Genomic DNA, 26968 nt, shown 5'->3' on the forward strand with positions numbered 1-26968 from the left:
AATGTTATTTTTATGTCTGTTTACTATTAATAATATTGGCTATGAGCAGGTGCGTTGGTTTTGTAGTAATTTCCAGTCACTTCTGACAACTGAACTTTTCAAAAAAGAAATTACTAACGTCAGTGTCAAAGTGAATCTCGATAGAGCGAATTCAGTATATTTAGTAGTTATGTACAACTTTGCACACCCTATCAAAATTATGACAGTGTTGTCATTTAACAAAATCAACGATGACGTCATACCCTGTATATACACCCTGTATACATTATTATTGTATGTAAACAATGTCGATTTGAAATACTAATCAACAGATTTGAGCATTTTTCAAAAAACCAATTAGTATTTGAACTATTGAATTTATTTCATATTACAGACTCATTACTCTGTATATCTTCTGGAGAAGACCAGACGAGAGAAGGTCTGTAGCAGGGGTGGACAAAAGCCGGCCCGCGGGCCGGATCCGGCCCGTTGACAAATCCCGCAATCAATTTTTGTATCTCTTTTCTCCGCCAAAAACATTAGCGTATGCAAAACGTACGTACGCGGTGTCGTCCTCCGGCCCGGGAGACATTTTGAAAATTTCATTTTGGCCCGCGGTTAAAAGTATTTGCCCACCCCTGGTATGTAGGATAGCCTAGGAAAAGGTGGAAAAATGCAATGAAAGAGGATCTGGAGAAAATGGGAGTAAGACAACGGAAAATAGTGGCACAGGACCGACAAAAATGGAAGTCAATAGTAAACAAGTCAAAGACTCACGAAGAGTTGTAACGCCATTGATGATGATGATGATTTACTAATGTAATAATTAATAATAACTTATTTTATAACAAAATTTATTCAATAAAAACAATAAAAAAATAAATATGTACAAAAACAACAACAACAAAAATAACAATCAATGTACTACTAATGGTATCCTCCTAATCCTTCTCCTCCGCCGATGCTTCCCTGAAGAGCAGTAAGTGCTTCGTGGCCACCTCCAAGATGTCCACCGTCATATCCAGCAACTGGTTGACTGGCTCCTAAAACGTCACTGTAGTGTCCAGCGAAGCCGGTACCCTCTGAAACTCCGTATCCTCCGTGACCTCCAAATCCACCAGAGCTTCCGCCATCTCCTCCATGGCCACCAGCGCTGTATTTGCTAGAAGCTACGAAACTGCCTCCAAAGGCTCCATGGTGGCCTGCATCTCCTGTAAAACGAATTAAAATATTGTATTATAATAATTAATTGTATATAAAGGATATTGTCTCGTTCTATAGTCAGACTATCTCTGTCTATCTCTCTATCTCTTAACTGCCGTGCATCCAGAGTTGGACATATGCCTTCTTCACGAATCTTCACGGGTATTTCATCTTGTGCCCCTTTCCTTATCAAATCGTTTATCCTTTCAGGTCATCACACTTCCGGTTTGTGGTCCTCCTCGATTTCTTGTTGTCCTAGATTTTATCTATTTATAATTTTTGTACTTTGTATGTTATTATCTCATCTTGCAATCTTCTTCACGTATATCATGTTCTTTTAGAACGTTACATACCATCATATCTATCTTAGTTTTATTCACTGCCACACTAAATAACATTCTTGTATCAATACCATACCAATCTCGCAATCTGAAGTCTTTCTTCATCCTGGACTGCGTTTGCCGGCTATTTTCCCTTTCATAATTTTTTGTAGCAACTTATATTTGGGACCTCTCATTACGTGTCCGAATTTGGTACTCCAGCTTTCTCTTTTTGATGCTTTTTATAATCTCAGCAGTCTTGTTGAGACGTTATAATATTGTGGAGTTGTGAATCTTCTCCGCCCAAGAAACTTTTAAAATTCCTCTATAGCACCAATTTTGAAAGCCTCAAGTCACAGTCCCAGACTCGACATCATAATGTAGATAAGACCGAGAATGCCAATGCCAATTTTAGGTCTCTGTTATACAAGGTGTCCCAAAAGTAGCGTAACGGTCGAATATTTCGCGAACTAAACATCGGATCGAAAAACTGAGAAATACGTTTTCAAAAATCTATCCAACACCAACCCCCACTACACCCCCTGGAGGTGGGGTGGGGGGTGTCAACTTTAAAATCTCAAATAGAAACCCCTAGTTTTTCTTGCAGATTTGGATTCGTTACGTAAAAGTAAGCAACTTTTATTCAAGACATTTTTTCGAACTGTGGATATATGACGCTATAATTGGGAAAAACGATTTATCCTGATACCACAGGTAAATTATAGAAACGGTCTAATATCTCGAGAAATACACTTCCAAATGAGAAACCAAAAAAAAGGTTTCTAATACTTTTCGAAAACCTATCGACTAACACCAAACATGACCCTCCAACCCACCCCTGGAAGTGGGGTGGGGGTAACTTTAAAATCTTAAATAGCAACCCCTACTTTTTATTACAGATTCGGATTCGTCATGAAAAATTAAGCAACATTTATTCAAAACATTTTTCAGAATTGTTGATAGATGGCGCTTTAATTGTAAAAATACGATTTATTAGCGCCATCTATCAGCAATTTTAAATCGAATAAATGTTGCTTAATTTTTCATGACGAATTCGAATCTGCAATAAAAAATGGGGTTGCTATTTAAGATTTTAAAGTTACCCCCCACCCCACCTCCACGGAGTAGGTTGGAGGGTCATGTTTGGTGTTTATCGATAGGTTTTCGAAAAATATTAAAAACCTGTTTTTTGGTTTCTCATTTGGAAGTGTATTTCTCGAGATATTAGACCGTTTCTGTAATTTACCTATGGTATCAGGATAAATCGTTTTTCCTAATTATAGCGCCATCTATCCACAGTTCGAAAAAATGTCTTAAATAAAAGTTGCTTACTTTTACGTAACGAATCCAAATCTGCAAGAAAAACTGGGGGTTTTCATTTGAGATTTTAAAGTTACCCCCACCCCCAGGGGGTGTAGTGGAGGTTGGCGTTTGGTGTCATTGGATAGATTTTTGAAAATTATTGAATACGTATTTTTCAGTTTTTCGATCCGATGTTTATTTCGCGAAATATTTGACCGTTCCGCTACTTTTGGGACACCATAATATAATACTTTGAACATCCTGCTAAGGACGGCTCTAGCCTGCTCAATTCTAGATCTAATTTCACCGTGGTTCCCTCATTCTGTCTTCAAACGGGGTCCCGTGTGACCACGTTTTCCTTCAATTTTCCCCTGGATGATCAGTTGCGCGAGGCGGTACTTTTGGTTTCTCATTGTGTGTCCTAGGTACAGCAGCTCCCCATCTGTACATATTCTTCTCAGTAGATTGTCGTTGGTAGTGTGGGTTGTCATTGGTAGTGTAGGCTTCGAATATATTTTCAAGATCCTTCTACGAGTATAAAGCCAGAGTCAAAGGGTTTCATGTTGTATGTTCCATACAACAGTATTGACCATACATAGCTTTGCAGAAGACTGATATTAATGCTACTGTTACAAAATAAGCTTTTCATTTCGATAAAGCCTCGTCGGGATACCTCTATTCTCGCTATATACTTCTTGTTTATAATTAAGTTTATTGTTTAACCAGCAGCCAAGATATTTGTATTGGTCCGCGCGGTAGACAACAGTAGTTTATAATAATTATATTACGTACCTTGATTGGTTAAATCGAATACAGCTCCTTTATTTCCGCCTCCAGTACTAACCACGCTCACTCCGTGATGGAAATCACCACCGATTGAACCGTCAGGGGATCCCTGGCCATGACCATCATCCAATCCAGGGGAGTGGCCCAGACTAGCACCGATTCCTACACTAGCCAAAGCCTTTTGCCAATCTGCGCCGCCACCATTCCATGAGCTGAGACCATGTCCTGAAAAAACAATAACATAGATGTTAGTTTTCTATATAATATTTAGATTCGTAGTGGTGAAGTGTCTTTAAATACACATTCATTCTTAAAAGAAAAGAAAATAATTCTTCAAATATTCAAAAAGGTGACAATTAAATGTTAGGTATCAAACTGATCATAATATTCATAATTATAACATAAAATCATCATTTGACATTTTAGTTTCTAGACAAAACCCTATTAATTTACCGAAATTGAAGAATACAGTTATACAGTGAGCACGTAAAGGTTGGAATAAATTCATTTTCTCGAGAATGGAAAATTTTGGAAAAAGTCCCAAAACAGGTCAATTTTTATTTTTAAATTACGACTTTTTGCCATATATATCATACCAGTGACGTCACCCATCTGCGCGTGATGACGTCATCGATTATTTTTTTTAAATGAGAATAGGGGTCGTGTGATAGCTCATCTGAAAGGTAATTCAATTCTCTATTCAGTAATATAAATATTAACATAAATATTTATACAGGGTGTCCAAAAAAAAATTTTTTGGATTAAATTTATTGACATAAAAAGAAGAATGTATGTAATTTATTTAATTCAAAATACATTTTACTGCTCTCAAAAAACAGAAAAAAAAGTTTATTTGAAAAATAATCATGGCTTTTCGCTTAAATTAAATGTTTAAACTGTCACGAGGCTGGTTGGTGGCTGCTTTAATATTGAATTTAAGCAAAAAACAATATTGTCTGCCAAATAAACATTTTTTCCTGTTTTCTGATAGCAGGAAAATGAATTTGGAATTAAATAAATTACACACATTCTGCTTTTTATGTCAATAAATTTAATTAAAAAATATTTTTTTTGGACGCCTTGTATAAATAATTATGTTAATGTTATAGTACTTAATAGAGAATTTAATTACCTTTCAAATGAGTTATCACACGATCCCTATTTTCATTTAAAAAAATCATCGATGACGTCATCACACCCAGATGGATGACGTCACTAGTATAATATATATGTCAAAAAGTCGTAATTTAAAAATAAAAATTCACCTGATTCAGGATTTTTTTTTCAAAATTGTCCATTCTCGAGAAAATGAATTTATTCCAACGTTTACGTGCTCACTGTATATATTACACGCTATATATTTAGATACTATCGACAACATGCAGATTGAAAATGTGGGAAACTTTTGGTTTCATTCATTCACTGGGGTGATTGGGGCTTTAACGCAAAATAGAACCCGATGGCGCGTTTTCACTGAAGCCCTATATGCTCCACTTAGGAGTTCAAGAACATTTTATATAATAATACACGTTGTGTTGATAAAAAATGAAATAGTTCTACACCGAATACAAGAGAAAACAAAAATAAGAATATCAATCAAAATTCTAAAGTTACAATATTTCGGCGATGTAATGAGATATCTAGAGAGCCATAATACAGGACAGAATTGCCGGAAGAAGTGACCCAGGCCGAAGAAGAACATCATGGTTCCGAGATCTCCGAGAGTTTCATCAAGAAACATCCGTTAATCTGTTTCGAGCTGCTGTTGACAACTTTATTATTAATGAATCAGAAAAGTATTTTTACGTGTGTTAAAATATTTAGGTAATTCCTAGTTGAGTGCTTTCGGTTTACAAAAGCTATATGGTCAAAAACTATAAAAGTACCAATATTAATGAGAGATCCCATTTTTTATTAAAAAACTTATTGAAAAAATTCCTTATAAAGTTAAAAAAAAGAATGTGTGTACTTTGTACGCACGTAAGAAGTTATACTTCTATTATATGATTTCAACGAAATCAATATACTTTAAACAGTTTCTCTACTACTTTCCAAAAATTTTTATTAAAAAAATACCAAAAATTAAAAAAATAAAAGAATAAAACACACACAGACACATTGAAAAATGCCACAAATGATTTCTGAACAATAATTGTTGCCAAAAATTTTAATTAAATACGTATTTTCTGAAAAAAATTATATAATAATATACATAAAATCAATATTATACATAAAATCTATAAAAAAAATAAAAAAAATGATATAACTTGCATTGGGCTTGAACCTACTTCCCGTGTATCCCGCCGTACGAGAGTCGAAGCGATTTCAAACTGCACCACCTTCGCGTATACGTCATGTGGGAATATACACAAACTGAACAACTTTTTGACATTTTGTTTATATGAATTTTTATTAGTTTGATTTTTGTCGAATTAAAATACAACAATATATAGAGTAAGAAAACGATACATTAGATGAAAATTTGTAGAAAGTTTGTTCGTAATCAGATTATGTAAATTAAAGCATTGCCTACTAGGGGTATAGCATAGCAAGTACTAGGTAAGTACATTATTTTTTTACATTTTCCAAATAGGTATGAAGATAATTTTTTATTGGAATACAATTGAAACATTTAGAATTACGTACCTGTGGCTTTTCAAAACTATTTAAAAAGTCACTATAATTATAAATTTGATTTTATTTCTGTCCTCACAACAATAAAAACTAATATATTATACAACATTTTTGTTTACGGATAACCTCCATATTGAACACTTATTGACAGATCATTTCAACACCCAATCAGAGCCCGTATAAAGACTAATACTAAGTTATACTAACATATAAGTTACTACTTACTAATACTAAGTTATACTAAGTATAACTTCAAAAAACTTGACTTGAGAGGATGGTTGAAATTTTTTTTATGTAAAATTGGAAAAACATCTAGAAACGGCACATTGGGACTTAAATCATAAAACCCGAATCTAGCATAAATACCATTAATTTTTTAAAAATTGTATATGTATAATAGGAATAAATTAGTAATTAATAAAAAAGTTAGACTTCATGTAATTAGAGAATTTAATAAGCATATCTTACAAATTTGACATAAATATCATGCTAGAATTTATTAGTAGATACTTCCTCATATTTATATTTAATTAAAAAGCAGTATTATTTAATTATTATAACGTCTGCTGATTTGGAAAGTAATATATTATTCATCTTAATTGCCATTAAAGACTAATTAATCAAAACAACTTCCGCAGAAAACAAAAGCGACGGCAACGACTCTCTTGTGATTGCGAATTCGTACCCACATAATAAAACGAATAAATATCTCGTTAGACCTATTACATATTATAATAAATCTGACATTAATCGAATACTTTATAACTTTATCCGGCAGTTATTAATTCGTTATGCATATTTTATCTAGTGTTAAATAATGCAAGTCATCCACTTAGATTTAAATCATCCGAAGAGAAAGTGCATCACAAGTTTAGAAATGTATACCTACAGTGTGTTAGAAAAAAATAATTAGTACTTTTCCATGGATTCCTTTCTGTTTTTGCTTATTTAAAAGTGATTATTTAGTACAAATATTTGTAGTTTTCTATTTAATGAAGAAATAAATACCACGGAACTATTTAAATGTTTTGTCGATGTTGGTTTTATAGTTAGTATAATGTTTATAGGTATGATCAGCTAATTTATCTATTCCTTGTTTGGTTCTTCAGTTGTACCATATTGCTATTTGTGCATACTAATATTTTTTATGTGTTGTTCGATATCTAGTAACATGCCGATATTATAAGTTCCGTCTTCCTTCTGCGATATTTTAAATATTGTTAGTACTGTTTCCAGTGCGTTCCTCCTATCTTTTTAATGTCATCTCCCCATCTCATCTGGGGTCGTCGTCTTGCTGTCTTTCCTGTCCATGGTCTCCATTGTTGTATCGTGGTATTCCACCTATTGTCTGTTTGCCTGGCGTTATGACCTGCGAAGCTCCATTTTAGCCTGGCTATATGTTGTCCTGCGTCTTTGACTTTTGTTTTATTTCTTACCCAGTTGTTTTGCTTTTTGTCTGTTAATTTTACTCCTAACATTGCTCTCTCCATGGCTCTTTGTGTCTTCATTATTTTATCCATGTTTGCTTTGGGCAAGGTCCATGTTTGACATGCGTATGTGAGAATTGGGATTATGTACTAGTCAAACACTCTTGTTTTTAACACCCTCAGCGCCAGTGTATCCTTTTAGATACACACTGTCTTCAACGCTGTGTACCGAAAAAGATACACATGGTTCGTTGTGTTCGATCTGTTGTGTCTCCTAAAAGAACACAGTTTCTTCAGTTTTTATATGTAGAGAATAATGTTATGGCCTAAGCCAATTTCCTGGTATAACTGGGTTTGGCCTTAGACATGAAAGATAGGTTGTATGTAACTAGAAATTCATATGAAAAATGTTATTGCAGTACATAACTATTTGAACCCAGTTTTGCAATAATCAGTTAATATTTAGATATTATTATTGTTTTTATTTATATACTCAAATGTGTTATAAAAATTATACTTATTCTGAAAGAAAGAACAAAAATATACAAATTCTTAAAATAAAAATAAAAATATAATATCTAACAATAAAACACGAAAACGTTTGTTTTCTATACTTCCACAAAATTTATTATATCTAAGTGACTACAGCTGAACAATAAAAGCCGAAAGAGAAAGCAACTACAGAGTGGTGTGTACAAACTAACTTGTGGTGACTGTCCGAAAACGTACATCGGTCAAACTGGCAGAACTTTTGACAAACGGATAGCAGAACACAAAAGGGCATTCAACAATAGAAAAACAGACACTTCTACATACGCACTTCACCTTCTAGATCATAATCATTCTTTCAATGAAGAGTTTCAAATTCTACATATTCAAAATAAAGGCCTTAAGCTATCTTTTTTAGAATCTATGGAAATTAATAAACTGAAAAATACAGATATAATTCTGAATGACCAACTCGAGACAAACAGCTCCCCACTCCTCAACCTCTTCAGTTGAAGATTAAAAAGGCAAACAAATTGTAAAATATATTACTTGAGAAAGGCACTCCGCCGAAACAGCTGTAGTCACTTAGATATAATAAATTTTGTGGAAGTATAGAAAACAAACGTTTTCGTGTTTTATTGTTAGATAAAATGAACTTCCATCAAGTAACGGTCGAATCCATCAAAAATATAATATGTATGAAACTAGAAAAAATTGATTTGATATTTAGTGCGTTGCATTATAACATTTTTTACAAATAATGATGTCACACACAGAACATTTGGTGTTTACTTGAGATGCTCTCACAATTTTTCCTTCGGCATTTTTTACTCCTTTCCTTCCGTATTTCTTGTAACACTCCGAACAACGCCCTCTGATTTTCTTGCCATCTTGGACATTTGTCACTAGATGATGCACATCTTGTTTTATGGTTCCAGATGGGCCAGCAATAGTGACGTTTTGTGTAGAACATTTTACAAGCATTGAAGTTAGAACATGTTCACGAAATTCCGTTATAGTAAGCTTCTTACGGATAGTGTTCTGGTTATACAGGAAACGAGCATTGACCAAACTCGTCCCCCAAGTAATTTCGAACATAAGTTTTCTGTACCATTTCGTGCACCGCCGTAATGCAGAGGAATACGTAGCCATTTGATCACTAACATCAATGGACGACTTACCATTGTTATAGTCAAAAATACATATTGGTTTCTGAATAGTTCGTCCCGTTCGACTTTCATTAGGGAGCGTTTTCAATGCCGAGGACTTTGTTGACAACATTCGAACATCTCTCTTATTACGCCATTTCAAAACAACAATCCCGTCATCTGTTTGTTTGGCTGAGAAATCTCCTCGTCTTAGTTTGGCACACATCACGTCTTTTGGCATGTATTTCCTATTTGCTCTAATTGTCCCCACCAAATGGGTGTTGTTCTTCCTCAGTCGATAAGCCAGAGGTATACTGGTATAATCACTGTCAGTATATAATGTTCTACCACCGCCCAAGAAATCTTTGGCTAAAATCATAACTGTATTTTCTGACACTTCGGATTCAGTGTTTTTCGATTTGCCGCAATCAACCAGAAGGTTCCATGTATAACCTTTTTCAGTACAAAGTTTAAAAATTTTGATGCCATACTTTGCGGCCTTGTTTGGTATATACTGCCGGAAGAGCAACCTGCCTCTCCAAGCAACATAGAGACTCATCAACACAAATTTTCTCTCCGGGGGTAAAAACCTTCTGATAGTTACTAATAAACATATCGATAACTTCGCGAACTTTATACAATCTATCTTCTTTGTTTGAAGTTTCATTATCAGCAAAGTGTATAAAGAGAATAATTTCAAAGCGATTTCTGGCCATCACTGTGCGTGCTAAAGGTATATTGTATAATATATGGCTTTTCCAATAATCTCGTATAGAAGGCAGCTTCACCAAACCCATCCAACCAATAAATGCTAAGAAGGAACGTATTTCCTCGACAGTTACTGGTTTCCACCCATGTAGTCGTGATTGATCAGAAATATCTGTGGACAAAAGATATTGCGTTGCATACAAGTTGGTCTGTTCCTGTATCTTCGTTATAATATCAAATATAGAATGTCAGTCTTCGTTATAATGTAGAATTCCTGCATAAATTTCTTTCATACCGGACCACGGTACTGTAACTTCAATAGCCGGGGATCATCGTGAGTGGGCATGTGCCAAGACATATTTTGTATCTTTTGTTTTACCCATTCAGTTTCTGAATATATCTGATTATCTTCATCCTGCCGTTGAGAATTTTGGCCATCCCGATTAGGTTCTGAAGAAGAATGGTGTCGTTTTCTGGAAGTTGACGGCTGATTACATTGGTCACTGTCATCGGTGTTGCTATCATTGCTTGAATCTAAATCCGGTTCAAAGTCTCCATCATTGATGGTTGTCACTTGAGAAATAATACACCTTAATCAAAGTCTACTAAATCAGTAAAAGCACAACTAAAGTACTTTACACGTACACAATAAGACTATTTTGTTCGTAGAATTGTTTTTTACTTTCCAGCACTATTGTTTTTATTGAATTGTTTATCTTTATAGGCGAACACTCGTGTTTGTAGAATGGTTAATGTTCTAAGCAAAGAAGTTGGTCAGTCAGAACTTGAAAAGAAATAAAAATATATTAAAAACAAGTTGTGTATCTTTTTTGATACACATGGCCCTTAGCGAAAGTCTTCGAAAAACTTTATGATAGGCCAGTGTATCGAAAATGATACACACTTGAAAAATACAAAAATAAACTGCAAATAAATAAAAAAATTACTTCAGTCGCCCTAAAATAACATAAAAAACTCTATTCATTCAAAAAAACATTTTGGCCCGGAACGAAATTTTTGTGAACTAGCCGTGGCGCTGAGGGTGTTAAGTACTGTTGTATTTTTTTATTCTTTAGGACCCAGGAGGATAGGAGGAACGTACTGGAAACAGAAAGCACTAAACATAAGCGAATGGAGAAAACTGGGGAAAGCCTATGTTCAAAATTGGACGAATTAAAGGGCAAAAGAAGAAGTACTGTTTCACATTTAAAAAGCAGATAACAGATAATATGTACAGCAATAACCTGGATATGGTCGTAAGAAATCAAAGACCAACGGATACAATAGAAGAATTGAGTACTCAATGGAAAATAAGCACTAATTCAGAGAAGACCCAAGCGGTTATCATCAACACAGACGAGATAATCTAAAAGAACAGCTAACAGTATAAGACAGGCCCTTCGAATGTCAGAACGAAGCTAGTCATAAAGTGTCAGAACCTATAAGTCATAATGGAACAAGGTTTAACGTTCATTACCAAAGTGGCTCGACAATCCGTTGTGGATCTTGGTCTACTCGCAAAGAAGTCGCCACTCTTGTCGATTCCTGGCAACTTCCCTCCATCTTCTGACCCTTAGAATCTTCAGGTCTTCTTCCACATCATTAATCCACCTTCTTCGTGGTCGTCCTCTACTTCTTGTTAACTCTGGTTTGGAAGTTTTAACGTTAACCACCAATTTAAAGGACCACCATACGTCAACGCGACAGCCCAGAAAATAGTAACTGCCAGAGTCGCAATAAGAGGACTCACAGAAAGTGAAAATATCATATTACTCTGGGCTAATTAGCAAAATTCATGGAAAAGTTATTTACCAGCAATTTTGTTGCTGGAATCGAATTATAAGATCCTACATATTAATAATATAGGTATGCAAAGTCCGCAGATAGTGTGCTACTTTTTTTATAAACAAAATGGCGCACGAAAATCGTGTTTTTTTCAATTATTGCTCTATAACTCCGAAGATTTTAACTTTACAACCAAAACACCTTAATAAAAATTCACCGCAATTAAATTCTGCATAGAAATATGTTTTTCACGATTTGCTCGGACGAAAATTTTCCTCGGAAAATGCGGGTTTTCCTAACAAAAACTCTTATTTTCAAATAAAGTTTTAGGTAAGTAATTATTAATCAATAATTAAATAACTTAGTGACATCAAAGCTTTCTTGGTATAGATTGTAATTCCAGAAGCCGGTGAAAATTAAACGAATATTTTAGCAACAATTCAATTGTTAATTAACAAATTACGATCGCAATAATAACCAAAATAATCATGATACATTGATCAAACTTATAAAGATTATAAAGATGAGATGCTTATTTAATATTTTATCGACAAAATATAAATTTTTCTTTTTTTTGCATAATCTTTACATTTTGAAAAAAAAAAAAATAGTTATAATACGCTGGTCTAATTAGTAAAGTACAAAGAAAGGTTATTTACCAGCAATTTTATTGCTGGAATCGAATTATAAAATCCTATATATTATTAATATAGGTACGCAAAGTCCGCATATAGTGTGCTACTTTTTTTATAAACAAAATGGCGCCGACAAATCGTATTTTTTTCAATTATTGCTCTATAACTCCGAAGATTTTAACTTTACACCAAAAACACTCAAATAAAAAATCACCCCAATTTAATTCTGCATAGAGGCGTGTTTTTCCCGATTTGCTCCGACGAAAATTTTCCTCGGAAAATGTGGGTTTTCCCAACAAAATCTCGAATTTTCAAATAAATTTTTTGGGCCAGTAATTATTTATCAATAATTATATAGCTTGGTGAAATAAAAACTTTCTTGTTATAGATTATAAATTCAGAAGCCGGTGAAAATGAAACGAATATTTTAGCAACAATTCAATTGTTAATTAACAATTTACAGTCGCAATAAAAACCAAAATAATCATGAGACATTGATCAAACTTAGAAAGATTATAAAGGTGTGATGCCTATTTAATATTTTGTCAACAAAATATAAATTTTTCATTTTTTTGCATAATCTTTAAATGTTTAAAAAAAAATTTTATAAACAAATTAACATTTCTCAGAAATTGTTTATTATATTCTAATTTAAAAAAATACTTAAAATGCGTATTTCATAGGTCTTGAAAATGAATGCTTTAAAAAATTTTTCCACCTACCTCTACCGAAAGTATACTTTTCCGGACCTGATTGTAGGGAGCAAAGTTGTACTTTTCCTCCCTAGGGAGGAAAATATTTTTCCTCCCTAGGGAGGAAAAGTAAAAGTGACGTCATGGTAAATATTTCATTCATGAAATGTAACTTATTGACGCCCTGTACAATATCTATTTTCTATTACGTAAGTTTCTATACATTTTAACGTTTATTTATAAAACACTCTGTATTTTGCAGAATGGTAAAAAACAGTAAATTGTTATTTTGATTTGACAATGTTTACATTATTAATTTGACTTATATTTGACAGTTGACAGTTATATTGTACGTACTTGTTAGTTTTAGTTCTAATAAATTTTGTTGGTTAGTTATATAAATAAATTAAGTAAAAATGAAAAAATGACTTGTTATTTGAGGAAGGTGGAAAAACCATATGTATAACATGGGAGTAAAGTGCCTTTTCCTCCCTTGAATGATTACTGCCCTCCGCTACGCGTCGGGCAGTAAACTTCATTCTCGGGAGGAAAAGTTGCACTTTCCTCCCTTGTTATACAAATAGCTATTTCCAACCATTTGCAAAAAAGTTATGAAACAGCAAAGTAAATATACGAAATCTCCGTTATTTATAATTTGTTTTAATTGTTTCAAAGCTTAAAAGTGAGTCTATGGTACAACCTAATTACTCTCAAAGAATGTCAAAAATTAGTGCAATGGTTATATTTTAATCAAAGACTAAAAATACTTTTTTTTTGTAATTTTTACCGCAAACGTAGGCCTGATACAGAGTCGGAGCTAAAATGTTCACTCGAAGCCACTGACACGCAGCATGCATTTTATTTATTAAAAGTGTATACATCACGCGGCCGGTCGCTCCGAGTGAAAATTTTAGCTACAGTACTGCGTTACTCTACTTTCGCGCGTGTAAATTACAGAAAAATATATTTATAATCTTTAATTAAAATATAATCATTAAACTGATAATCGATATTTTTTGTAAATAATTAGCTTGTACTTTAAACTCACTTCTACGCTTTGAAAGAATTAAAAAAAATTATAAACACAGTAGTAATCGTATGTTTACTTTGCTATTTCATAACTTTTTTACAAATGGTTGCAAAAAAGTTTTAAAGCATTCATTTTAAACATATTTAAAATGAGCATTTCAGCTACTTTTTAAAATTATAGTATAATAAAAACTTTCTGAGAAACGTTAATTTGTTTATAACTATTTTTTTAAAACATTTAAAGATTATGCAAAAAAATAAAAAATTCATATTTTGTCGGCAAAATATTAAATAGGCATCCCATTTTTATAAGATTTCAAAGCTTGATCAGTGTATCATAATTATTTTGGTTATTATTGCGACCGTAGATTATTAATTAACAATTGAATTGTTGCTAAAATATTCGTTTAATTTTCATCAGCTTCTGGAACTATAATCTAAACCAAAAAGGCTTTTAATTCACCAAATTATTTAATTATTGGTAGATAATTACTTATCTAAAACTTTATTTGAAAATTAAAGATTTTGTTGGGAAAACCCGCATTTTCCGAGGAAAATTTTCGTCGGAGCAGATTGGGAAAAACGCGTCTCTATGCAGAATTTAATTACGGTGAATTTTTATTTGAGTGTTTTTGTTGTAAAGTTAAAAACTTCGGAGTTATAGAGCAATAATTGAAAAAAACACGATTTTAGTGCGCCATTTTGTGTATAAAAAAAGTAGCACACTATCTGAGGACTTTGCATACCTGTATTATTAATATATAGGATCTTATAATTCGATTCCAGCAATAAAATTGCTGGTAAATAACTTTTCCCAAAAATGGCTTATTCTCCGATAATCAGCCCAGACTATATAGAAATATTGTCGCCCAGACATCGCTCAAAAAAAAAAACAAAGATCAAAATCGGATGACAGGAACCTGAGAAAATGTAATTTTTGGAGCTAGTTGTGATTTTGAACTAGCCGATTCACTTTTTGCTTGGTACGCCAAGGAGCTAAACTCACCACCATCATCTTCTTCTTACGGTGCCTATGCATTCCAGCTGTTGGCAATCAGCATAGCTATCCTAACTTTGCTTGCTGCTATTCGGAATAGTTCCGTTTAAGTTGTATTGAAGTACTTTCGCAGGTTTTGAAGCTAAGATATTTTTCTTATCCCTGCTCCTCTTTTCCAGAGACCTTATTGCCCTGAATAACGAGTTTCAACAAGCCATATCTCTGTTCATTCCTATAAAATGGCCAAGATATTCTAGTTTGCGCCCTTTGACTGTGTTAATAATTCGCATTCTTTGCCGTAGGACCTGAACATTAGTCACACGATCCATCCATAATATTCTTAAAATGCATCTATAACACCACATCTCGAATGCCTCAAGTTTTCTTAAAGAAGCTTTGGAAAGTGTCCAGGTTTATACCCATAATATCTGATGATAGAGATTTTGCTAAAAAATGGTAAATCGTGTCTTCTGAAAACAGACTTGTTCATTACGAACGCTGATGTCGCTGTTCCTATGCGTTGTTTTATTTCAGTAGAGTGGTCCAATTGGCTGTTTATGTTGGTACCAAGATATGTCCACCCTGTTAATTGGTTTTTGGTTAACCAAAAGCCATTTATTTAATATTTCGCGCTATGTCTTTTTCGTATTGAGATATAGTCCGCATGTTCTCTACTACTGTGGTGCTAAGGCAAAACCCGATATGTCAAAAAACGTGATTTTGCAGCAGATGAGTTTAAAAGTTCGCGGTGTTGTTGTAATACTGGACATATCGGAAACTAATTTTATCATCTACTGGTTACATGTATGCGTTCGGCCATGTAGGGTTTTGTCATCATATTCTTCATCGCTCAATGTACATATTGGCATTAAAACCGAAAAATCGATAATTTTTGACATATCGTGTTTTGCCTTTGTACCACAATCTGATATGCACGACATTATTTTTGCAAACCATCTAAATTATCTAAAAAAAACTCGTCGAATCTATAAAAATGATGTCCAAATTTGTTTGATCCACTAACGTATGTCCTAAAAGTTTTGGCACAAAATTCATTGACTTTAATTTTATCAAAAACAAAATAACATCAAGTTGCTTTTGGAAACAAAAGCATGTTTACATTGTTTACTAACTGTCAGTTAAAATGTATTTATTTTGAAGTTTTCGCTTTAAGAGCAAACAGTAGCGATCAACAGGTAGGAACAAACGCGTTCCAAGATTGCGGCTCTAATTTTGAATATTTTGTCGAGATATTTGGCACACATATTCGTAATATAATAAAGAATGGCGGTACAGAGAAATTTCCAATTTCCAGACCCAATTTCAGAAATATGTTAGTATGTGGAAATTACTCTATAACTAAATAAAATATTGAAAAAAGGAGCCTGTACCGCCATTAAGAAAGACAAAAAATACACTTTCTTCAAATAAACTTTTTTATCCCGTGCCTAGATTTTGTGTCACATTGGAACTACTAAAAATCGATTTATTTATAACAAGAAATCGAACGTCACTGACTTGGCAATATTTCGCGCCTATGTGTATAAAAATTATTGTTTTTCTACGAGCGTGCAAAAATGTCTACTTTCGCGCACGCATTTTAGTTTAGAAAGTTTCACTATTCCGCACGCGTGTTACTTTTCCGCACGCGTGTTACTTTTCCGCACGCGTGTTACTTTTCCGCACGCAGCTTTTACTTTTCCGCACGCGTGTTAATTTAGATATGTTAATATGGCCTTAAAGTAATTATATTACATGCAATAAACTAATATTTAGATATTATTTACTAATTTATTTCAAATACAGTGGAACCCCGTTAACTCGGATTAATCGGGACCGCGGCCGATCCGGGTTATCGAAAATTCGGGTTAGCCGGAGAAAATGGTAATAGCTATTTGTATAACAAGGGAGGAAAGTGCTAATTTTCCTCCCGAGAATGAAGTTTACTGCCCGACGCGTAGCGGAGGGCAGTAATCATTCAAGGGAGGAAAAGGCACTTTACTCCCATGTTATACATATGGTTTTTCCACCTTCCTCAAATAACAAGTCATTTTTTCATTTTTACTTAATTTATTTATGTAACTAACCAACAAAATTTATTAGAACTAAAACTAGCAAGTAGGTACAATATAACTGTCAACTGTCAAATATAAGTCAAATTATTAATGTAAACATTGTTAAATCAGAATAAAAATTTACTGTTTTTTACCATTCTGCCAAATTCAGAGTGTTTTTAAATAAATTTTAAATGTATAGATACTTACGTAATAGAAAATAGATATTATACAGGGCGTCAATAAGTTATATTTCATGAATGAAATACCATGACGTCACTTTTACTTTTCCTCCCTAGGGAGGAAAAATATTTTCCTCCCTAGGGAGGAAAAGTACAACTTTGCTCCCTACAATCAGGTCCGGAAAGGTATACTTTCGGTAGAGGTAGGTGGAAAAAATTATTAAAATATGGTATGCCTACATATAAACTCCGTTATAATTGGCACACAGACACTTGTAAACCACGTTCGCGTTCCACACATACAAAGCGTCGTCGAGAGTCTCATTTTTAGCTTTCTTATCTTTGCACCGATTGTCCAAACTGTCTTTTGTTATCATTTTGAAACAAAAACAACATTTTAAGTTTTATTGCCATTACGTAGACAAAAAATCACAAAATCTGAATATATTTAGGAACGATTACAGAACGGAACGAACAATGCGACTTTACTACACACAATACCGTCTCAATCGCAACGAACTTATATTATTTAATAAGAGTGAAGACTAAGACCATTGTTTGAAAAATAATTTTTTGTCTGTTGGTTTCGATAACACGACAGTGAACGTTGTCTGCCATGAGTCATTTTTACTGAGGTATATTATGTATCAAATTACACAAATACGCATTATCTCTCATTGTATAATGTGTTTGACATTGAAAATTGAAACCAATGAACTACATAGGAATTCGCTAAAGCGACAAATTTTTACAAAGAAAGTTTATTAGGATAAATAAAATTAGCCTGAAAAATATAAGATATTAGTATTCGAACAATATGTTTATAAGATAAAAGAAAATATTTTAAGATGTTGAAAAGAAATTGGAAAATCCAGCATAAAGGACATACATTTTTATTGTTGTAATGTTTGTCTGATAAAAATCGGTCCGGGTTATCGGGGGCCGACTTATCGGGGTTCCACTGTATATCTTATTGTGTTCCTATTTCAATGAAATTAACGCGACAATTCGATGAAATAAAATTATTTTGACATAATATTCGAAAGTCAAATCGGTAGACAATAATAGTCGTTTTGAATCATCGTCATGGAAACCAAGATCGTCGTCATGCTAACTAATTATATTGAAAGTTTGGTTTTGACTCCTTGTCAAAGAATTAATGTGTGTATGTATTTTCATATTAATTATAATAATAATAATATCGTATGGCATTTTTGCCGGGGAGATCCTTTCGGATAGTTCCAGCGCCAATTACATCTTTAACCCTGTTTCAAGTAACTAGTGTCGATGTACACTAGCCCAGGGCTAGTTTAAGGGCATTAATTAAATTAATTGATTAAGATTTGGTAATTTTTTAAAGACTCTTAGAAAAAATATTGTTCCTAACTCTTGCAGAAAGTCTCTCAGAAAAAGAATGACTTTCTGCACTTGTTAGGAAAATAACTATTTTGGTAGTATAAACGTCACTGTCAGTGTCGAATTACCGACGCACTGTTGCCTCACTTTTGAAAGTTCGCAGAACTTTCGCAATCTTGGACCGCGTTTATTGCTACTTGTTGATCGCAACTGTGTGCTCTTAAGATGTAGTATAAATTAGAAATAAGAAAAAGTATCTACAAGTTTGTTGGGCGGATATTCAAAGCTGAAATCTGTCGAATAATAATTCATAATGAAAACAATTCACGCAGAAAACAATTCATAGAACAATAACGAAGTGCAAGTAGGGAATACCATGGCTGAATCTACCGAAATGTGGAAAACCACATGCAATTACTACACAGAAGTAAGATAAATTGGCGAGAAGAGCAAAAACCACCTTGGGATGGAAACTAGAAGATTGGCTCGTCAATACAGATCTTCTAAGAGTACGATATTGTTGGAATTGAGGAGGAATGGTCTTAAATATCAAAAGAGACGTAAGTGCTCCAAAAACTCTAAAAGCGCAACTCCTTCAGATCTAGATACTATTTACTATCAAGAGATCCCCACAAATAGCTTCTACAACACTAGCTTCTAAAATACCCTTTGCTCCCAAAAACGATAGTCCTCCAAACTTGCCTCAGGCTCGCCTAATAGAGGATTTTTGGGGCTTTACTGTTTAGGAAAGTTTAACATCGAGGCTGGGAACCCCAAGATGAAGAACAAAGACAGCGAATTTATGAACAACTAAAAAATATTGACATGCCCAGGACCTCATGAAAGACATTCGAAGAAATTTACGTCTAGTAGAGAAGAATAATAGACTACTCGACATAATAATTGATAGTAGAGTTTAGTTAAGCGTTTAGTTGTAATTTATGGTTACTAATAGTTAGTGCTTAATTAAATTTCTTCATTAACAAAAAAAAATCGATAAGTATTTTGTGCCACAACGTTTAGGACATACGTTATATGTATATCGATATTCTTAACTTAATGATTTTGATATTATAAATACTAATTTATTCGATTTCTAGATTTTATCTAATCCAATATAACCGAGACAGCTGACAAAAAATTAACATGCACTATCGCTTTTTGAAGATTTCTTGGCGTAACTTTTCTACGATCTTATACAGTTCTATAATTAGATGCCAGTTTTTTTGTTCGAAACCCAGATTAATTCTTCAGCGAAAGTAGTAATTTTAATTAGTTGAAGGGCGTACTCAGAGCACAGAACATCAAGTCGTGGAAGTGCAATTTTATTGAAGCAGGTAATTGCGAAGGTGAAGGAAAGTGATAGTTCCGGAGTCAGTCTGCCGGAACATTTCGGCATGTAGATTATAACAATAGACGAAGAAGAAAACAATCGAGAGATGGTTGAATCATTTTTGCCTAATAAGGTGGCGTTCTAATTATTTTTATAGAAATTGATGCAAATAACATTATTGCAAAAGAATGCCTAGGTATTTCGTTCAAAAATTTGCATGAATGGGTATGATTATAGTCTAAAGCGTCTTATTTAACAGAAATATTTTATATTTTCATTGACTTCTTCTTCTTGTCTTTTTTCCAATAACTCGGTTAAAGATTATTATTATGAAAGTCAGAAAGTAATTAAATCAAATTTAAAGCCCCCCTTCATGATCCTGAAGAAATTTGTGTCATTAATTTATTACTAAGCTGTTATTTTTATTTATTAATATAGCGACACGCTTTAATTACTATTTTTGCTAAATTTTTAATAACTTTTCTCAAAACGAAATAACATTTAATATACAAACCATATGCTAACAAGGGCCGTTAAGGAAATGTATCCCTAAGCAGATTGTATAAAATTGATGTTTTTTTCAAGGAAACACCAATATATTCTGAAGCCAGATTGCCACGCTCTTTATGTCAACTTCTCAAAATACAGAAAGTTTCTCATCTTTTAAAACGCAGATGTTAGTAATTTATTGCCTTTCTAGCCATAGTGTAAAACCGCAAGCATGATGGCATAAAGAGTGTTGTGGTCTGGCAGTATCGACACAGCAGGCGAACGATTCAGACACACCCTCGCTAACAAACCCTTACGAGATAATAAACGAAGCACGCTTGTTTACCCAAAATAAATAAATATATTACTGTTCGTTGTTACACTTATTTTTTTAATTGATTCCGTAACCTATCATCGGAACATTAATAATGAGCGGTAAGATCGTATTGACGCGGCTGTAAATGTGAGTGCGAGTGAGATGCTCCATTGGACTGCTGAATGGCATCTCTTTCGCACTCATCATGAACGGCCGCCTAATACTTTTTACCTTTTACCTCGAAAACGATCAACATTAGAGAAAAATTATAAGAGACCTTTTTTATCCAGAATAGTCGAAAAAACCTAAAATAGTTATTTTCCTAACAAGTGCAGAAAGTCATACTTTTCCGCACGCGACTGCAGTTTGCCGAACGACGCGAAGCAGGAGTTCGGCAAGCAGTTGAGTGCGGAAAAGAGACTTTCTGCAAGAGTTAGGAACAATATTTTTTCTACGAGTCTTTAAAAAATTACCAAATGATCATTATCAAATAATTAATTACTGTCAATGTCAACTTTGTTTGGGTTGTTAAAAAGTCTGTGGAGTCTATAATCAATTAATATAACAATAATTATTACCATAATTAATAATAAATCTCATAATTGTAATTAATTATGTTTTCAGCAACCCAAACAAAGTTGACATTGACAGTTTTGGTGACAGTAATTAAATATTTGATAATGATCATTGTTGATTAGCATTCGAACAACCGGCCCGCCTTAATTAATTAATTTAATTAATATGAAAATACATACACAAATTAATTCTTTGACAAGGTTGTCAAAACCAAACTTTCAATATAATTAGTTAGCATGACGACGATCTTGGTTTCCATGACGATGATTCAAACCGACTGTTATTGTCTACCGATTTGACTTTCGAATATTATGTCAAAATAATTTTATTTCATCGAATTGTCGCGTTAATTTCATTAAAACAAGAACACAATAATATACATTTGAAATAAAATAGTAAATAATATCTAAATATTAGCTTATTGCATGTATTATAATAATTATTTTAAGGCCATATTAAAATATCTACACGCGTGCGGAAAAGTAAAACGCGTGCGGGAAAGTAAAACGCGTGCGGAAAAGTAAAACGCGTGCGGAAAAGTGAAACTTTCTAAACTGAAACGCGTGCGCGAAAGTAGACATTTTTGCACGCTCGTAGAAAAACAAATTTGTCCGGGCCAAAAATACTGATTTTTTACAATTTGATCAAAAAAAAATTGTTAAACAAAATTTGGACCACTTTTCGCGTGGGCGACTTCTTGAATCTTATTCTGGAATATCTCACGAATGTGATTATGCAAAAAAATCTCATGGGAATATTTTCTCCAAAGAACCCGCCGTTTTCGCCTTGTCTACAATGGAAAAGTAGTTAACAATCTTCGATTTTTTTATTACAATTTTTTTGTACAGTGTTGGGCTACGTCTACTGTCTTTCTATTTACGAGCCAAAAATCATCCAGGGTAGAGGACTAGAGATAGACAAATGCTGAGATGGAAGGATGGTGTGGACGAGGACGCTAGGAAGCAAACTGGAAATGATTGGAGATCAATAGAAACGATTGACGAAATAGAGTGGGGAGGCTCAACTAAGGTTATAATACTACTGATGACAATTAAGTCATCAATGGTGCTCTATGTTGGACAAAGTCTGCATACTGTCAGGTGTTCCTCATTCTCTATTTCCCCACATTCACAGAGTGCGTCGTTATCTGTCTTTATAACCCAGTTAATGAAATTCTGTTATACAGGGGCAATGCTGATATGTATGCGGTTGTATCCGCCAGGTTCTCTAGTCCATGTCTATCCCGGTGAGGTGACTCTGGGCATAGTGGGAACAATTCGGCAGCAGATTCATTTTTTTTTTCTTGATCTGAGCCGGCTGGTTCATGATCATTCCACTAACTCGTATAATTGGTGCCTTTCATTGAAAGTTTGCCTGAACTTCTCCACATATTGAAAGACGTATGCACGGTCTACTGGTGATACGAAACAAGCTGCCCGGTACAGTAGAGGTAGAGAGGTCGATTTCACTGTACAGGCATATGCTCCTGCTAAGAAACACAAGACCACAGTATATAGAGGTTCCACAGTAAAACCACTCCTCTGTCGGCGCTTTGATCTCAAGAAGTAATACCGGCAGTACGCAATTGGTGATTCACCAGTGGTGGATGCGGGTTTTCCCTGTTAAAATCCGTACGTTTCTATGCGACTAGCAATGCGAGAGTGGGGTAAAAGCGACTAAGAACATTGCGCGACTACAGATTTTACTTCCAATTTTTCGGAGAGTGGTTCTACTGTCCCTCTTTATACTGTGCACAAGACCTTGGCTGTTGGCTTTAAGACTTATTGATTTGCACCCCCATGGTTTCTCGTAGCAACCTTTTGTTTTGTACTCTGACCGTGCCATGTACCTATATGTTACTAAGTGCTTAGTATGACTGCAAAATATTTGTGTCTGTCAATATGTTTCAAGTTTTGTCTCCCCAGGATACGTTCGGTTTTACATGGGCCAAATGGGTGTTGACGGTGTTGAGATGAAATACAGCACTTGTGTTTTAGCAGGGTTTGGTTTAATGATATCCTCATTGCCGATGATATGCACTAAGCCAATTGAATTTGCACAGGCAACCAAAGACGTAGAGTTACAGGTGCACAAAAGTAAAATGAATTTTATGACAAATTCGGTCTTTGGAGGAACAATAAAATTACAGAACAAACCATAGAGGAAGTCTCACAATGCAGATATCTTGGTCTCGACCTAAAAATCACTAGAGACATCCGGTTACGAGAGATACAAAGAAAAATAGTTTCTGTTGGGCTGCATACAGGAAGGGTATATTTAATAGTCAAATCTCAAATCATTAGAACCTAAAGAGAGATATACAAATAATACAGATAAGCTAACACTATCACAGACGAAAGATCAATATTGTAAATGAAACTTTTGAATCATCTGAAAATTCATTAGAACCTAAAGAGAGATATACAAATAATACAGATAAACTAACACTATCACAGACGAAAGATCAATATTGTAAATGAAACTTTTGAATCATCTGAAAATGCGGAGATCTTCACAACAACAGAGGTAGCACAAACACGATAACAAAATAATTATAAATTCTAAATATGATTAAATTTCAAGATTAAAGGTTTTACTAGGTAATTTTTATCAATTTTCTCGATCTTAATAATATAAATAGTTATAATGTTGACTTACCAGAGTCAATGATGCCGGGGAAACATGTGCTTAATCCAATAAGGGAGACAAAAAGGAGGTACTGAAAAATAGAAACAAATATTAATTGGGAACCATCAATTTCAAACACAAGTTTATTAATTTTAAAAATTATTTCTATAAGCCTCAAAAAACAAAAAAAGCATTAAACAGCCTTAAGAGCGTAGGCGCAAAATTTCGGACCAATGCTTTTTAAATGCATTCTTTTTTCAAATCCTGAGAATACTAATAAGTATTTTTGAAAAATTTAAACGCAGAATGAAGGATTAGGTACATTATTACCGAGGGCCAAATGTCCCTGAAAACTTCTATAATGTTTATTTTAATAAGTTACATGGGTGAAAAAGAAGAGAAAAATGACTAATTTTTAATTTCAAATATCTCATTCAAAAGAAACTTTTTGTTTATTTTAAGAGACTTTCGGCCCTCGGTAATAGGTAGTGTAAGCTTTCATTCTGCGTTTAAATTTTTTAAAAATATTTTTTAATTGATTGATTCGACCGTTACTTGATGGAAGTTCATTTTATCTCACAATAAAACACTGAAAACGTTTGTTTTCTATACTTCCACAAAATTTATTACAATTATGTGACTACAGCTGTTTCGGCAGAGTGCCTTTCTCAAGTTGAAAGGCACTCTGCCGAAACAGCTGTAGTCACATAGTTGTAATAAATTTTGTGGAAGTATAGAAAACAAACGTTTTCAGTGTTTTATTGTTAAATATTTTTTAGTTTTTCCAGGTTCTGTTTTTCCAGTTTTTTTAGGTTCGAAATTTTGCGCCTACGCTCTTAACGAATCACATGATTGGTTCAATAAAATACATACATACATAAATGATTCAATAAAATAATTAAATAAAAAACAAGGAGAGAAGATCTTACAATTCGTTCAAAAGAAAAGCTCTATGTCTACAGGGTCCAAAGAGCTACGTTAATAAACGGAAAAAAGTTTTAATTAAAAACATACGATATGTAAAGATTATCATACAATTAGAATATTTTCTTTAACATCCAAAATTGCTAATGCTGTCAATAAGAATATGCCGTTAGAAATAATACAGAGTGAGTTTTATGTATGGAAACCCTCAATTATCTTGAAAACGGTTTGTATATAGATTTTTATAGATTTTGGTGGGTAAGGGTTTTCTAAAGCGACCAATATTATAATGGTTATTACATTGTTGTCAGATCTTGCGTTTTTCTGGAAATCTAATTAACTTTCTTATTTTAAATGTATATTTTTTGCGTTTTGAAGTCCTTATAAAATACTGATTATTTTTCATGTATGTTCCCTATACCTAAATGCCATAATTTCGGAGTTATTGCTACATTTATTAAAAAAAAAATTTTAACAATTTATAAAAATCAATTTTTTCGGCCCAGGAAGACATTATTTTAGGTTCTTTGGATCATTGGGAACAAAAAAGGTCTTTTGTAATTTTTCTCTAAAGTTAATCGTTTTCGAGTTATAAACAATTTTAAGCTGAAAAAAAAAACGAAAAATGGCTAGTTTCAAGGTTCAAAAACACAAGTAAAAAATATAATTTTTGAAATTATGAAGTATATCAAATATACCTAAGTTCAAGCTCAAACCTTTTTCTATCAACTCCTCATAAGAATTTTTGGCACGTTTTATGCTAAAACATTGTTTTTTAACTGTTAATGATGCGCATATGAGAGGACGGACGATCGGGCTACATAAACAAATAAAAAACAATGTTATAAAATGAAACAAACCCAAATTGCTTATCGGTAACTGATAAAATAAGGTTTAAAATTGAATTTAGGCCCTTATCGTACTGTCAAAAGTAATATTTTTTATTTGTGTTTTTGAGTTTATTAATCTTGAAAATCGTTATATTTCGTTTTTTTTTCAGTTTTAAATTGTTTATAACTCGGAAACAATTAACTTTAGAGAAGAATTATAAAAAAACTTTTGTGTTCCCAATCATCCAAAGAATCTAAAATAGTGTCTGCCTGGACCAGAAAAATTGATTTTTATAATTTGTTTAAATTTTTTTTGTTTAAATAAATGTAGCAATAATTTCGAAATTATGACATGTAGGTATAGAGACTATCATATAAAAAATAATCAGTATTTCTTAAGGATTTCAAAACGTAAAAAATATAAAGGGTATTCTATATGAAATAAGAACGTTTATTAGATTTCCAGAAAAACGGAAGATCTGGCAACAATGTAATTACCACTATAATATCGGCCGCATTAGAAAACCCTTACCCACCAAAATCTATAAAAATCATGCAAGCTGTTTACGAAATAATTGGGGTTTCCATACATAAAACTCAGTCTCAGTCTGTATACGTAATTCGGCCATATATTTTGCAATACAAAATATTTTTTAAGTCTTCCTCACTCACCTTGTACATTTTTATAAAACTTATCAACCACTTTGTTACAAAACGAGAACTGTAGAGACTGATGAAGAAATTGTGCTTTTATACCCCCTTCACATTTTATGAAGATATTGGCGATTGTCTAATGACATTGAGCGAAAGTAATTCCTCTTTCTCTGAGGCAGCGCAGCGATGATGACGGTCGAGATATAATTTATATAGTTAGTCCGCTATCAGATGCCTAAATGTGACATAGTTAGGGTTCTTTCAACTAATTTCTTATTAATTTCTAATTAGAATAACAATAAAAAATTAGAATAACGACATCTAAATTTTTGGCACAGTTTTATAATAAAATATTTGAAAAACTAAATACGAACTGCAAAGAAGAAAGGCAAAACGAGTCTGCAGACTAAAAAACAGTTCATTGAAATATACAAAAAAGATAGAAATGAGATTTATAGAAAAATATAGTAAAATATTTTTTCAAGAAATAAA

The 26968-nt window shown here is 33.2% G+C and overlaps 1 protein-coding gene across 1 annotated transcript; it reads right to left on the reverse strand.

The window, feature by feature from the left end:
• Positions 1-816: 816 nt before the first annotated feature.
• On the reverse strand, positions 817-26584 carry LOC114333403 (uncharacterized). Its single transcript, XM_028283267.2, has 4 exons — positions 26495-26584; positions 24099-24159; positions 3597-3815; positions 817-1190 (listed from the first exon to the last, which is right to left on the reverse strand). The coding sequence occupies exons 1-4, from the start codon at positions 26501-26503 to the stop codon at positions 907-909; spliced, it is 573 nt and encodes a 190-aa protein (XP_028139068.1). The 5' UTR covers positions 26504-26584; the 3' UTR covers positions 817-906.
• Positions 26585-26968: the final 384 nt, after the last annotated feature.

Source organism: Diabrotica virgifera, chromosome 6 (assembly GCF_917563875.1).
Source record: "Diabrotica virgifera virgifera chromosome 6, PGI_DIABVI_V3a".
Classification (NCBI taxonomy): domain Eukaryota; kingdom Metazoa; phylum Arthropoda; class Insecta; order Coleoptera; family Chrysomelidae; genus Diabrotica; species Diabrotica virgifera.

Bases quoted from the DNA above. Each gene is read 5' to 3' on its own strand.
- LOC114333403 (XM_028283267.2), bottom strand. The intron at 3,816-24,098 runs GTAAGTCAACAT...TTGTTTTTTCAG, and splicing joins CCCCGGCATCATTGACTCTG to GACATGGTCTCAGCTCATGG. The intron at 1,191-3,596 runs GTACGTAATATA...TTCGTTTTACAG, and splicing joins ATTCGATTTAACCAATCAAG to GAGATGCAGGCCACCATGGA.